At 41.6% G+C, this 15805-nt stretch overlaps 1 protein-coding gene across 3 annotated transcripts in view; it reads right to left on the bottom strand.

Annotated features, from left to right (window-relative positions):
- Window positions 1-15805, bottom strand: part of LOC115242189 (protein drumstick) — a 27612-nt gene that overhangs the window by 5860 nt on the left and 5947 nt on the right. The window contains exons 1-3 of one of the 3 annotated variants that reach the window (XM_029818284.1): window positions 11670-12308; window positions 5834-6477; window positions 179-3033 (exon numbers count right to left, since the gene is read on the bottom strand). In XM_029818284.1, coding sequence (XP_029674144.1) covers window positions 2958-3033; window positions 5834-6063 — 306 coding nt within the window. In that variant the 5' untranslated portion in view covers window positions 6064-6477; window positions 11670-12308 and the 3' untranslated portion in view covers window positions 179-2957. Of the gene's footprint in view, window positions 1-178; window positions 3034-5833; window positions 6478-11669; window positions 12309-15805 lie in introns of those variants that run through there. The other 2 variants (XM_029818283.1, XM_029818285.1) reach the window with 2 other exon arrangements.

Consider the following 15805-nt stretch of genomic DNA (forward strand, 5'->3'; position numbering starts at 1 on the left):
TCAACTATGAAAACTAAGAGAGACCGAGCTAAAGATAGTAGCGGTTGTTTTAATGGCGAGATATCGCGTTCGTTACGCAATTATGTAATGAAGTTAATTATTAAACGAGTCAAGTTATAGAAAATCAAGCCTCACATTATTTCTTACAATTTTTAATAATATGCTAAAATGTATGATATATAATAATAATAATAATAATAATAATAATAATAATAATAATATTAAAGACGCAGTGAGATGCGTAATTTTTGCAAGCTATGTACAAAGTACGACCGCGATCTCATTCCGCCCTATAAGGGGAATCGAAACAGAGTTATAGAAAGAAAGATGAAATCCTGTGTCGATACTCGAAGCTACATCGTGGATCTTTTCGTGTAAATTTTTTTCACATCGATCAATATACGAGTTTTTCTGTTAGCTAAATGGCAGCTCTCGATATTCTCGAGACGCCGTAGCCGAAACTCATACGCATCTTATAACTCATTACATATTTTGTAATTTTCTCTCGTGTTAAAGTGAAAAATATTTAGCGATATAAGAAGGTGTGTATGTTTTTATAACCAGATTCACGTAAATTTCTTAATCCTCATTAACATACATGTCCCTTCCCTCCCAAACGCTTTCTCTCCTTTTAATGTACAGTTTAGAAAACATGCCGCATAAAATATATTAAATTTAATACACGAAAAATACATTCTTTACAGTGTATCGCAATAAACGCGAGTCGGATTAAAGTGGGGACAGTGATAATTCATTATCATAATGTAAACGTTTCCATCTTTTTAAAATATTATAGATTTTATAGATATTAGAGAAAAAGGTAGGAATATATAAGAGGCAAAAATATATGTATATATAAAACAAATTTCGAAATGTGACTCTGTTTTACGGAAAAAAAAAAAAATGTGCAATGTAATATATAGTCTTGTGTGTAGTAAAATTTGCATCTGCGTTTACATCGTCGAAATGCGCGTGAAATTTCAAATGTCGGATAATATAAAGTCAACGATAAATAAAATCATCGACGTTCTCGTTCGACTCTACGCTTTATACAGATCCATTACGATAAACGTCTTGTATTCCTACCGTTTCCTCGAGAAACGAGAACTGAAGGTTTCCGCCGTTTACTCAATACATATTCAAACACGATGATTATATTTGTGCTCGCCACACGCGCACTATCCCACACGGTGTACTCGCGTTTAGCGTCTCGCTCGAGAGAAGCAAATGGGAATCGGCCATCACCCACCTACACCGTGTCGCTTATTCGCCGACATCGAAGCGGATATTTCTGTCCGTCTATCGCGCAGATTTCGCGTTTTTCGAGAGCGACACTTTATTTCGCGCATGGGCTTATTAAATAAAAAGGAGGAGAAAAAAAAACACGGGACGACATATACATAGAAAAAGAAAGAGAGATACGATCGATACGCTCGGAGAATAACGGTTGATCCTTATTCCACTTGAGTTGGCCGCTTGTCTCGGCCGGAATCGAAGAGACACTTTGCCGAAGGTTCACCCACTTGGAAACCGATCTCAGCTGACTGGTATTTGCGTCAGCGATACCACCTTGTGTGTACCACGTGGACAAGCCAAGGTTGTCCGGTCGTGGAACAATCTTCGCGACAATCTCGGTCCGCTCGTTCGCGCGAGCGATTCGACTTTGCGTCTCCCTCTGCGTGGATCATCATCAGCGCGAGATTATACGGATTTTCTGAACGGGGAAGCCGAGTAGCTCTCCGCGGTTGATTGCCAGGTGGTGAGGTCAGGAAGACGTCGCTCCGGGCCTGGGCGTGGTCCACGGTAGCACGCGAGGAAGCGAACACGAGCGCATCCTCTGACCGGCGTGTTCCCGTATAGAGCTAGTAGGTAGGTTATTACGTAGTCCAATTTAGGACGTTAGCCCGAGGAGGGCTACGAGGAACAGCGCGGCAGCTTCCGTTATGAAAACGCGGAGGAAAGTGGATCGTCTGCTTGCGGACTCTTCCCCAGGTTGCTCTCTCGCCGTCGTATAATCGACCAAGAATCATTCTTTTTAGTTTTCTTAAAGCTTCCATGCTCGACGATCGATTAAAAATATCGTGTGTACTTTTTCATTGTCTATTGTGAAAGGATTGCGGAAATTCTTATCGATTAAAATGTTTTCTATTGAAGGTAGTGCATGTTTAAAACAGAAAAAAAGATTTAAGGTGCAATTTAAATTGATAAGTAAATTATTTTCCGCGGGTAGCGTCGTATCTATCTTTCTTTCTCGTATCCTTACGATATTGTTCCTCTAATCGCACGCAACGCTAAATTTTCGACGATCTAAAATCTAAATAGCTTCTCAATCAATTTAGTTATTCCGCATGGATAAAGAAATTTAGAATTAATATTCAATGACAACGTAAATTTCGCGTACGCTTTGAACATTGTGTCGATCGCATTTTACAAGAATTTACAAGATAATATCAGTTACCCGTTCGAATTTAACCTGGCAGAATTATGCAGGAAGTTCAGTGAAATTGCTCGCCGCTTCGTATCCCAGATCGTTGCCATCATTCACGGGTCTGCGACGGTGCTTCGTGTTGGTCAAGTCGACGATTCTCCTCGAAGATGTTTCTGACGTCTGGGTGTAGGCTCGGGATACAGGAGGATGAGAGAAGCGGAAAAAATCAAAGAAGCGTGGACGAACAAACTAAAATACGAGGTTGGTAGGCGAGGTTGGTGATAATAAAAAACAAATATATTAAAAAGATCGATGGAGCTTCGCGGTTCCCCTGCGGTTCGCAGAGACGGCTCTTCGTCTCCGGCGAATAAGACACGTCGTCGCCGACGGATCGACGCGGAGGATTATCGCTTTAATAAAGGAGGAAGATCGGGGAGAACTGGTCGGTCGATGAGTGAGTATAGCATTCGATAGAGAAAGAGAGACGCGTGTCTACGGGAATTTAGGATAGTAGTTGGCCGGATGGCTTCTAATACCTAGAGTAGCCATTTGAATAGCCATTTGAGTAGCCGTTGGAGCCCTTGTAGGGAACAGAGTGTATGCTCCTGGAACAGAGATGGTCGAAATCGGAAGATGAGGAAAGTACACATCCCGGGGTGGACCCCTCGCTCTCTTCTCTTTTCCCCTCTTCCCCTTCTCTCATTCTCTCAAATTCTCCTCCTATCTATCAATCATTCCCGCCGCCTCGTTAGAGTCGTGGAACCCGTGCGCGCCGTGTGTTAGTTAAAGAAATAATCGACGATATGGAAGAAATCGTAGTAGAGGATAGTAAAAATCGCAGACAAAGTAGTGGAACAGGCAAAAGAAGAAGAAGAAATACGCATGCCGGGGCTTTTTCTGTGGTGGCGGTACATAGTTGTCAATCGCGCTTTTCGTCGCGATTGATCGGAGGAAAAAGTGCGGGTGATCAAGAATGAGAGAGAGAGAGAGAGAGAGAGAATGCGTGTAGGTTGCAGTTTATCATGGTAGTTGCAATTTTAATCGTTGTCTGTTGTCTGTTGTCTGTTGTCTGTTGTCTATTGTAAAATTGTTCATGTTGCTGGCGTGTGCATATTAATTTGAAAAAATATTATTGATGGTCTATAGTCACTCTCAATCTTATTACAGAATAAAAACTATTGTGTAAAATTTAAAATATGTGCATATTGTGTTATTTTTACATTTTTTTCAATTGTTTTAATAATTTAACATTTGAGTTTAATTACCACAACAGCAATATGTTAAATTAACATATGTGCATAAATGTGTTATATATTTAACATAACAATTTTAATCGGCTTATTTTTTAACAAGAAAACACAAATTTTCCAACAGTGTAACTTTCTCAATCGTATTTTCGTCAAAACTTGATAAGAGAATCGATAAAATGTAAAGCAAGTAATTGGGCGTATAATAAAAGTTTCTCTTTCTTTCTCTACGCAGTTCTATGAACATAGAGAGATCACTTTATCAAAATTATATTCGATTAAAATTTCTCATTGTGCCGTTTTCAAAACGATGAAATCCTCTTCTATTGCGACATGATATCGTCATCACCTTCTCTCTGACGCAGTTAAATTAATTTTACGCTCGTAAAAATGAGTCATATAATCGTATCTTTTCTCCGCGACCAGTCATATCTTTAAACCAACGTATTCTTTTCTTTTGTCCGTTAACATTTTTTTTAACAACAACGTAAAATATATCTTTTAATATAATAAAATATTATTCTAAGAAATACCATTTATTAGAAACAATATGTTTCTAGTTTCAGTATGCGTTCGAGTGAATGGTCTGTACTTCTCTTTGTGTATATTGTTTCTTTGTTTATTTTATTTGTGCATCGTATTTTCTTAACTTATTGTTAAAAAGATGGTACCTTTTGCTAGGGTCGACCGAAAAAGTCCAGTAAGTGGTAAATTTCGAATTCTTGGAAATTCCAAATTTTTACTGTCCCGAACTTTCTCTAATGCAATAAATCATTATAGTTTAAAAAAAAATGAAATCAAAATAATACTAAAGTCTTTAAACTCAAATTAATATATGAAATATCCGAAACAAAAATTTTAGAGATATAAATATTATTAAATTTCATATTAATTTTTAGTTTAATAAGAAAAATGTAATAGTAACAGAATTAAAAATTTTTACCGATATAGATCTGATTCGCGTTTACCATTCAACAACTATCAAAATCTAATTTATTTGCTACGTCGATTCCTAATATCTATTACGGCTTTTATATATATTTTGAATAAAGCTTAAATTAAAAAACACTCTCTCAAATAACAAATACAGATAAAAAGATTTTCTATTTATTTTAACGATTTAAATAGAGAAGACCAGTTTTTGCCGGTTTTCCGGAAAATACCACCGGCTTTTATCACTGGCATAGAATTTATCCAAAAAATGTGGAATTTTTCCAGCCCTGCCTTTTACGCATGGAACGCTTTGCGAGTGTCGTTAATTAACGATTATATTAAAACATCAACGTGAGATGTTTGATATATTAATCCTCTTGTATTTGTATCTTTAATTCACCGCATGAAACTATTCGTTCGCGTTTCGCGATTTCGTCGCGTCAAAAGATACTCGACGATGGATCGAAGAATCGGCAAGTTTCGAAGTGACTCACAGAATGAAGTACCGACTTCACCGATCAGCCGATCGTTTTTCTCTTTTCTTCGACTTTGCGAAAGGTCGAACCGGTGACCCGACCGGTTTCCTCGAGGCGCTTACGTCGAGTCTTAGCTTAAAGCTTACGCGCACGACTAAGAATCTTTATACATAATACGCGATGCTGAAAACTTCAAGTTACTTGTTATCGAAACGCCGATCGGTTACAGCTCGGCGGAGAAACGTAATATTCGTCGACGCTATATAAAAGAAAAGAAAAAAAAAACGGGATAATCGCGATAGAACGATTGCCACAATAGTCGATGACGCAAAATCTAACGACGGTTAATTTCAGCTTGACTTTTCGAGTCCAACGTTGACAGAGCTCTGATCGAATCAGTCTCCGTCGCGCAAAAACGTCTCCGATGCTTCAATTATTTTTCTCGCGAGTGAGAGTTACACATTCACGATCGCGATATTTCGCAGGAACATTCACTAACGTCACGGACGTGTGTCTCTTTCATACGCGCGACGCTCGTACACTCGGAGAACGCGATCCCTTGTAAAAGACCCCCCTAAAGGGTCCTTCCCTCGAAGATCGCGACGATTGATCACACGTATCGGATCGCGCATGTCTCGCGCGATCGCGCAAAAATAGGAGAGAAAAAAAAAAAGAAAAAAAAAAACCAAGTATCGATACGAAACGGGGAAAACGAAAAAAACGAAGAAGAGGATAAAACGATAGTGTACCTGTGCTGCTTGAGATTATCCTGCCGCTTGAAGGACTTTCCGCAGACCTCGCAGGTGAAGGTCACGTCGTCCTTATGGCTGCGCTCGTGGATCATGAGGTTGTAGGGCTTCGTGAAGCGCCGCTGGCAGTACTTGCAGACGAACTCTACCGTGCACTTGGCGCGCATCTTCTGCCGCCGGCCGAACTCCCTGCCGTGCCCCTCTGTCTCCATCGGCATTATCGCGAACATCCTTATAAATTCCCACCGCTCCTTCTCTTGGTCGAGAGTCTCTGTCCTTCTCCTTTCCCTCCTACCCGTCTCTCTCTCTCTCTCTCTCTTTCTCTCTCTCTCTCTCTCTCTTTCTTTCTCGCTCTTCTCTCGCCGACGCCCGAAGTCACTCCCACCACTTTGTCTGTCTCCCTCTGTCCTTTTTCTCGGTACGCTTCGTCGTTCTCTCTCTTTCTTACTCTGTCATGTACTCTCTGTCACGCTATTCCTCTCTGTCTCGCATGCAGAGACTTTCGTACGCTCTCTCTCTTTTTCCTTTTATCTGTCGTTCCTCGATTCGCTCTTCTCCTCCCGCGTAAAGCTAGTCTCGAGCGCGGCTGATCTCCTGGGAGTGAGATCACTGGTTGTAGCACGTCGCGAGAGGATCCTCTCTGCCTGAAAAGAGCACAGAATCGATGATTTCTCCGATCTGACTCGCGCGCCTCGAGACGGAATCGCCCGCGTCGCGCGGAGCAAAGTATTCGCGTATACATATATCTTTGACGATACGTACGGCGAAACGCCGTTCTACGAGCAACGGGTTAGTAATGTCTCGAAGCAGCTTGTATAAAGTATTTTGCATTCCTTATCGAAACGCGTAGGCGGAGGAAGGTGCGCGTGTCGATGCGCCTCGCGCGGAACGTCTTGGATCGAATTATTCGCGCGACATTTTATTAGGATCACGCTTAAAACTAATATAGGAAGGTACAAATGACTTTGCAAGAAAAGCTTGTTGCAGGATATGCCTAACGCGAATCGAAATAGAATAACTTTCGATGTGGAAGACGATCAATACGCATCTTAAATCCTGTTTTGTTTTTTCATCTTAATTTATTTTGTAAAATTATCTTTAATTTGATATTATCTTTATTTTAACTTTGTATAAATTCTGCAAAATTGTACTTGCGTGAGTGAAAACTGTATTATGTGATTTTTACTTCTTCAAATATAGTAGAATTAATCCACCATTAAATATATCATTTATAATTATATTTAATACACAATTAATTTTGCGAAATTTTGTCAAATTTTTGTGAAATTAATAATCATATTTTAATTTTGTGTGATTATATTAAGAGTATTTATATTATATTTGTATTTAATATTGTACTTTAATAAAAATTCCCGATTTTATTATTTCTGCAAAGAGCACGGTAAATAATTGTATAAAAAAGATATGAATAAAAAAATTATTTTTCTATTGATGCTTTCGCTGAATATATAATTTAAATTATCGCTCCTGACGCGTATCCTCCGGAACATATTATTTCAATTTTAATCGTCTAGTTTTATATAAATTTTATTCACACGAGTTAACGTATTTTCGAGATAAACGGGGGAGAATGCGCAGCAACTGGTGCTAAATTCATAAATACGATCCATAATTTTTACTTCGTCATCCAGTTTTGCGTAAATCGTGATAATATCTCTAGACACTGCTCGAAGAAAAAACACGAAAACAAGTCGTCGATTAACTTTTGTGCGACTGATGTGGGCTATTTTTAAATTCATAAATAGAATTTAAGTAAGGTATTATAGAAGACTGATGCGAAAAAAACTATAATTTGGCCAAATATTTCTAATCATATTATTTTTTTACTTATCCTCGCTTTATATTAAACAGATGTTTTTTACTGCGTGATGAATTTTTTCAAAGATATCCTAAAACTAAGTCTCGGCTTCTTTGCGAGCAATTTCTTACATCTATTTTGACACATTTGTAACTTCCAACATTATTACCCTTGAAATGTTTCTTAAATTTCGGAAATAATTTGAAGTCTGTTGTAAACCAATTCCACACCAAAGCCATACATTTTCATGCGTCGGAAATTATAATTTATTTTACTGTTATCGCTCGCGTATATTTTATTTAAAAAATAATAAAAGGACACGATAAATAAAGAAAAAAATAATTATTAATTTTTCTCTTTTTCTTTATCTCTCTGTATATGTATATGCAATATATTAATTGTATTATAAACAAATTATAGCAAAGAGATGAAAATCTCTCGCAAGAGTATTGCTTTCGGAACTTGTCGAGTGTGAACGAAGGAACCGGAAGAGGAAAACTGCTCTTAATAATACGGTTTGAGATCGATGTGAAGAAAAAAAAGAAGATAACCCGTAGGAACCAATCGCGGCGCGCGTAACCGCTGGTACGGGAGCCCCCTCGGCCGGTCTCGCTACCGGGCTCTCGCGTATTATTAAGCGCACGGCGCACGCTCGAATAAAGTGGCGTGTCCGAATGAGTAATATAAGCGTGCCTGGGCGTAACCCAGATTGATTTAAGCCGTGGACCCCTCACGCGGCGGCGGAGCCTAACACGGAACTGCGCATTACGCGCGATTCAAACATCGCACGCATTCTATAAAAAGACTGCCGCTTCCCCGAAGAGAAACCGCGCCCCTGTCATATCCGAATCGGATGACTTGGCATAAATACTGATGTCACGACGCGCAATATAAGTAGCAATGATATTCGCGCTGTCGCAAAAACAAAGCTGTTCGTATCACTTTGTTGTCTCGGGAAGATGGAAGCGTAAAAACTCGCGGCTATACAAGCGCATTTTTACTTTTGTAGTCTAAATTTTTGATAATTTTATCAATCGCATACGCATGCAGCATTTTTATTCAATTAGAATATAATAACTGTAAGGAATAATATTTTATCTGAAAAATTGAAGTTTTCCTACCATTTTCGACTTCAATTTTCTCACGTTTTTATGCATTTTAAAGGAATTCAACAGGTTTAATTTATATAGAAATTAAAGTTCCCACTTTGTATCTGAAATAATTTTAAAAGTAAGTGATCTGACTATTCAAACTATGAAAACAAATATTAGATCGAAAATTGAAAGTAAAAAAAAATTTTAACTCGGACGAAAATATAGATTTGCTCTTAATGTGACTTCCCTTTAAATTTGATCAGTTTTCCTTGGAATCGCGCAAATTTACATTAGCCGTTTCTGTCATGAGATATTGATATACGTGCCAGTGAAAATGAACGACACATCACGGCTACTACGTAGCAATCTTGTCGAAGAATTATGAGGTCGTGATACGCCTGTATTACCCGAGACGGAAGAGACACATGTGGCAGGAACAGGTTCTCACTTTGCGCGCGAGACGAGGTTAATGAGTTGTGCGTTAATGAGTCGGGTGCCGAGGAAAGCGACATTTAGCCATGTAAACACTCAGGTTTTACATTACACTCACGTGCGCGCGCGCGATGATGCAGCACGCAAATAATCTGTTGAAGGCGATGATAAATGGATCGCGCTCTCTGATAACCGCCAAGTCTGCGTCTGAGAATTCGACCGCGATCAAAATAACAGAATTACACGAATAACGAGAAGTGATTATATAGAGAAAAAATGAAATAAAATCGCGCGCGTAACGAGATATAAGATGAGTAGCATCGAGAACGCGAATAATGACGTTTCTGCGACAAGAAGGCAAATATCCGTGCCGGTTATTATGTTTTTGCCTCGCGAGAGTTGGCGCGGTCGCCTCCATTTAATGGTATGATAATGTACGATAATGTATGATAATGCGATATTTATGTAGATCGTCATGCTGGCAGAAGACTCGCGAATAAACGGAGAAGCGTTTTGATATGTACGCGAAGCTACGGTGCGAAAGTGAATTTTGTTGTGCCGAGAGAAAGAGAGAGAAGGAGAGAGAGAGGGGGAGAGAGAGAGAGAGAGAGAGAGAGAGCTCGGAATAATCAGGCGGGACTTCTTCTTTCGCAACGTGAACGGAATATCGCGCCATTAGGTACGTGATTGAAAGAAATTTCGCGCGATATAACTTTCGCAGCGAATATCAATCGCTGTAATTTGAAGTAATTGCAATGAATGAACGGAGAGTTGGATTTTTAATAATTGTCAAAGAATTCGTTTAACAAAGTAAAGCGAATGTATGCGTTCAAAATGGATTCTAAATATTTTTAGATACCGTAACATTTCTTCAGATACCGAAGAACTCTCGAATTCGTATAACGAATTCATCGACACATCTTTCTAACAAATTAAACTGGGAAAAATACGCGAGGGATCTGAGAATGACCAAAGATGCGACGCTATATACATATTTGCGAATCTCGCTATCGACATTCTTGGACGACCGAAGGAAAAACGGAGGTAAACGGATCACCCGCAGTCGCGGGTGCCCTTTTGTTCCTTCCGCGTCGCGGTAGTACACGAAGGGCGGAGTGCGTGGAACAAGAAGCCAAGCAGAGCCAATCGAGGTGGAACGGAGAGACGACCAACCCGAGGGGCCCCCGACTCGATATACGTGCGTGCACTCGTTCTCGCGTGTATGGAGGAATAAAGGAAGGAGCGGTAGCCCTCGGAGTCGTTCGTTCGTTCGTTCTCCTCGCCGCAGCGTGGAAGGCCGGTAGCCAACCAAAGAAGAGTCGCTACTGTGCACCGCCCTACCGCCGACTACCGGTTTTCGGCGGCCAGTCGCTACCGCACCGCGGCCGGAGAAGTCCACCGAGAACGGATGGACCACACCCTTCCTCACCTCTCCCACCCCGACGCGAGACGTATCACGGAACCCGCGGCGGGTACGCGGACGATCTCACGCGCAAGGGCGTTTCTTCTCCGAGAGATCGTTCCCTATCGCGCGGGAAGATTCGCGGTGGCTGCGAGGGAAAAATGGTAGCCCGGCGATGGACCCCGCATAAAGGATTCTCGAATAAGTCAACACGTGTGAAATTGAACTTGAGGAATCTGTACTAGAGATTTAAATATTAAATTTTTTAAATGACGGAAAATATATAAATAATGTCAAAGTTAGTCGATACGATTTGATTGGCGAGTTTGTAATTTAACGTTTGATTTATGCTTTAATGAAAAATTAAGAAACCTACGCTAGTGGATCACGATCATTGAATCAGAACGGAAATGATTGTTTGCGTAATGTAAAATATAGGATTTACTTCATGTATACATCGCGTTACAGAAAAATTACACATTTGAAAACGTATTCATAAATTACCGGGCAGATTCGAGAAGAAAGGCTTGCGTAGAAAGATCGAAGGAGATTTGAGTATAAAAATTGTGGACAACCTATGAAAGAGAGGCCATTCGACGACCAATCGAAACGCAGCGGCTACCGCGCACCGTCCTACGATCTGCTATTTTCGAGTCCAGCCGCAAAGACTCGAGATATGCGAATAAATATGGACCACACGTGTTCCCGCCCCAGGTATGCACGTGAGTGGAAAATATGCGAAAAGGTTCCGACAGATATTCAATAATACAGATATCTCCCTTTCGCCCTCTCTGCAGAATATAAATGACCATGTTGGAGATTTATAACGCTATATGATCTGCTTTCTCTCTCTCTCTCTCTCTCTCTCTCTCTTATTGTTAATGTTATTTCGAATGTTATTAAAGTAATAATGTTATTACATTAAGCATTTGAGTGTACGATTGATGTAGATATATGTATATGTTTACTAAAGAATAAATAATTTCTATCTCAAATTTAAATTGTATAATTATAGAATAAAATATAATTGAAATTATATCGCTCTATCAATTAAAATTATAAATAATAAATTAATTGACTTTGACTTACCGAGATAGAAGAAATGCGAGTAAAAAGTTTGTCCTCGAGCAGTAGTACTCTTCCGTGAAGGTAAATCTGTAAGCGTTTCGGCGAACGAAGAACGAAACTCGCGAAACGCGTCTAGACTGAACTGCGAGAAAGATAAATCGCGCGCGGTTACAGCGAGTATACAGCGTCGTCTAACGTCTCGCCAACAGTAAACGTGTTACTTAAACGGGACTCCGGTGGCTCGTGAAAGTGTTGGAAGATGCTGCGCGTGTGTCTTCCGGGCTGACAGGTCTGGACCGTTTGGGTGCGCGGCGTCGACTGAAGCTTCGTTTGGCCGGTCGGTTCGCTGGTAGCCCGAATAGGTAGGCACACCAGAAGACGGTAGGACGCAGTGTGTAACCGCCAAAGGTCTCCTCGTCGTCGTCGTCGTCGTCTCGCTTCTTCTGGTTGGAGGACCGGGAGACACCTCCCTACCGAACCGACTCACCGATACCCACTAGTTGTCGTTCGTGTGAAGGTAGCCTCCCTCGATTCCACGGGGAACGTCCAGGATGTTCCTTCCTCGACCTCGTTGCGGTGGTAGAGGTAGAAAAGAGGCGGCTGGGGCGGCGAGGGAGGAAGAGGTGAAGGAGGAGGAGGAGGTGGTGGTGGAGAGAAGGATGCGGAGGAGGAACGGGAGCAGAGAAGAAGGAAAATGAGGGAAGAGGGTGAACGGCGGGTGATGTCGGTAGAGAGGAAACGGCGAGAACCGATGATAAAGAGGAATACCCGACGAAGAAGGGAAACAAGTGGTAGCGCGTCTTGTCCCGACTCTGCGTGCGTCCTTGTCTTACCCAGACGCCGAATAGCAGCGCGGTTATTCACAAATCCTTCGTCGACGCGGCTTCCTGAGCTCCCGCTCGGTACCCGTTCACCCTCCCCGCTTTCCCCACGCCTGTCCCCCGCGTTCAATTGCTCCCTCTCTTCCACGCACCACGGATCCTCGGCATCCCTACCACCGCGACCGGCGTCTGGGCCCGCCCTCGTAACCGTGAGGCGAGAGCATCCCTCTTCACCCACGCCGAGACCCTTTCTGGTCTATAATCTCGCTTGTGTCTCCCCTACCCTTCTCTTCAAGTATTCGAATACCGCCGCTTCCTTCCGTCTTCGCCTTTTCCCGAAAGGATACCCCCCGCGGGGGCGGTAGCTAACCTCGGCCGTAAAGGCTACGAAGGTAGCGCTCGTATCCAAAAGCTAGAGCCACTGACTCTTCCCGGCGCGCGCGCGTTCAATCTACTCACCTATTTATCTACCTGTGCATAGGCCCGAAATGTGTTGCCGATTGTTCATTCTTGAAAAAAACGGTTAATATTTTCCCGAATAAACGTTACGAGCTATTTCATCTATTTACGCGCAAAAGCGCGACAAATATGCGATTCTCGCGGAGAAAATTCGCAGATGCGAGAACGCATTTCTTGATTTCTGCCGCGGTAGGAAAGACCGGGAGAAAGGCAGATTTAAAGAAGACGCGAGAGAGAGAGAGAGAGAGAGAGAGAGAGAGAGAGAGAGAATAAGAAAGATAGACAGGTAGATACAGAAGGAGAGACTCCGCTGACGATGAGAAGCAGATAGTGTGGGAGAAAGTGGAGGTGGAAGGAGCGTGCAAAAGCGAAGAGCGGGGGCTGACACGATGCCGCGGGGGTTCCCAGGGCACGTGGGAAATGCACAGTAGTCGATGTCAATCCCCCCACCATAGGCGGCTCACTCGGGCCCCGCCGGGCCCCACCACGAAGTTGTCGGGAGAGTCGGAGAGCCATCGCCAAGATTCCGGGCGCCGCCCATCGAGATCCTGCGGTATCGCTTCATTGGACAATCCCAATCCGGACGGGACGATCGCGCGCGCGCCTCCCTCGTCGGAATGATCGAGTGGTGGAAAAATTCCACGGAAACGGCGACGACGAGGACAACGAGGACGACGAGGACGATGACGATGAGGACGAAGAGAACGATGACGATGAGGATGATGAAGAAGACGACGACGACGACGACGACGACGACGGCGACGACGACGATGACGACGACGATGACGACGACGATGAGAAGAGGAAGAGGATGATGAAGAGGAAGAGGATGATGAAAAGGAAGATGAGAACGATTGGTAACAAAGGCAAACGCCGACAAGCCTGGCATGCGGCGAGCCATGGTCACTAGTTCGACTTGCGAAAATGCATCGCCAAAGATGGAGAGGCATTGAAACAACAATAGGGGAGAGTTTGGAGATAATAGTATTAATTGAGAATATATTCCCCTTAATGGAGAGATTTTGAATGGCAGAGGATATCTTTCATATAAGCAGCATAGAAATACACATTGATTACTGTAGAAATTGTATTGACACGTTGAAAGTAAATGTAGCTGCTTCGGTACAAAACAATGATGCAGCGAATTCAGACGTCGATAGCCAGAAATTCAATATCGCTAATTATACTGATTTTTTCTACGCACGTACGTTTCTGCGTAATGTCAAGCACATACATCGTATTTAATTTGATCATATCGTAATGCAATGTTTAAGTGCAACTAATAAGTTTCCGATTTTTTGGTTGCAATTAAAAAAAAAAAAAAATTTTCGAGAAATACTCTCTCTAGAGTACGTGAACGATACATTTATATTTTTTAATAGGAGGTAACGTGAACTATTAATGCAGAAGAGAGTTTTAATAACGTTAAATTGTTTTTTCCTCCCTTTCCCCTCTAACTATATTTCTCTCAATAATAATTCGCAAAAAAATTTTAAAAGCGGAACGTTGAATTTTGTCACATTTTTGCCTGATTGGATCATTATATTTCTTAAAATTATTTCTGTTGTAATATAAATGCAATTAATGCAATTAATTATTATATTGAATAAACGAATATATATCGCCCAGAAAGAATAAAATAATAAATATAAAATGTGCAAATGTATGATGCGCTATAACTGAATCGATACCGAAAAATAAAAATCATTGAAAAGAGTTCATGAACGTTGGTGAGTCGACTCATTGACAATTACAATCCTAAATAATTCGAATTATCATAACGTTTGTCATATTTTTCCAATAATCAAACTGTTTCCTCAATTCGATATACACTAATAATAAAGCTTTCTTCTTACGAAAACTCTAAATAAAATGGTGTCTGAACGGTGTTCGTTCAAATTTTTTTCCCAACTTTACGTTAAGTTAGAAGCGGTGGTCAACAAATACACGCAAAGATCCAGATGTCTGGCTTGTCTAATCAAAAGTTCGAAGGGTGTACCGAGAAGTCGCGTTATCTTGATATTTAAGATAAAAAAAAAAAAAAAGAGAGAGAGAGACGGCCGTGCGTATTCGGTGATCGCGCGGATCACAGAGAGGCCGCCGCCTCTGTTGGCGCAGGAAACGGAAACTGACGGAAACAAAGCCTCGGCAAATAGACGGCATCTCTCACAGGGGGAATGTTACGAGGGCAAATAACGCGCGTCCTCTCGTTATTGCTCTCTCTCGCCTCGTCGGTCTCGCGACAAATATTGTCACGTTCGCGGTAGAGAAGGAACGACAGCGGCATCGCCTCTCGTCTTCGAGGGGCCCTGACAACCGATAGATTAGGGGGCTCCGGAGCCGCGATACTGTATAAACGACGTCGCCGCAAGAGATAACCACCGAGAACCGATCACGACAGATCTTGTGTCGAATTAGCAGGTAGGTAGGTAGGTAGGTAGGCAGGTCCGAGCGTGAGAAACCGCTTGCGCCGATCTTGAGATAACGTAATCCGAAAAGAAAATTTGTGAATGGGGCCCCGAAAAGTGGAGGAACGCCCCCTCTTCGTCTCTGATCGTGCGTTGCGAATTCGAAGGGAAAGGACAGCGTAAAATTTTTTCTTTCCGGAACCATTCTTTTGACGGACTTGACAAAGTGACAGTAGCTACCGCGAGATCTGGTACAAACGACAGTTTAAGAAGTTACGAATCGCATTGTGGCTTTTGCGATTTAACACGAATAATCACTCTGTGCTTTAGACGTATTTATAACCGTAGAATTTTTATCTTCTTCTAAGTCACATAAACACAGAACGACATAAACCAATTATTTCTATTCCAAGATATTAACATAATTTATTTTTATGTATATTAATTAATTAATATAAAAATAAATTAT

The sequence above is a fragment of the Formica exsecta genome, unplaced genomic scaffold (assembly GCF_003651465.1).
Source record: "Formica exsecta isolate Colony F162 unplaced genomic scaffold, ASM365146v1 scaffold579, whole genome shotgun sequence".
Classification (NCBI taxonomy): domain Eukaryota; kingdom Metazoa; phylum Arthropoda; class Insecta; order Hymenoptera; family Formicidae; genus Formica; species Formica exsecta.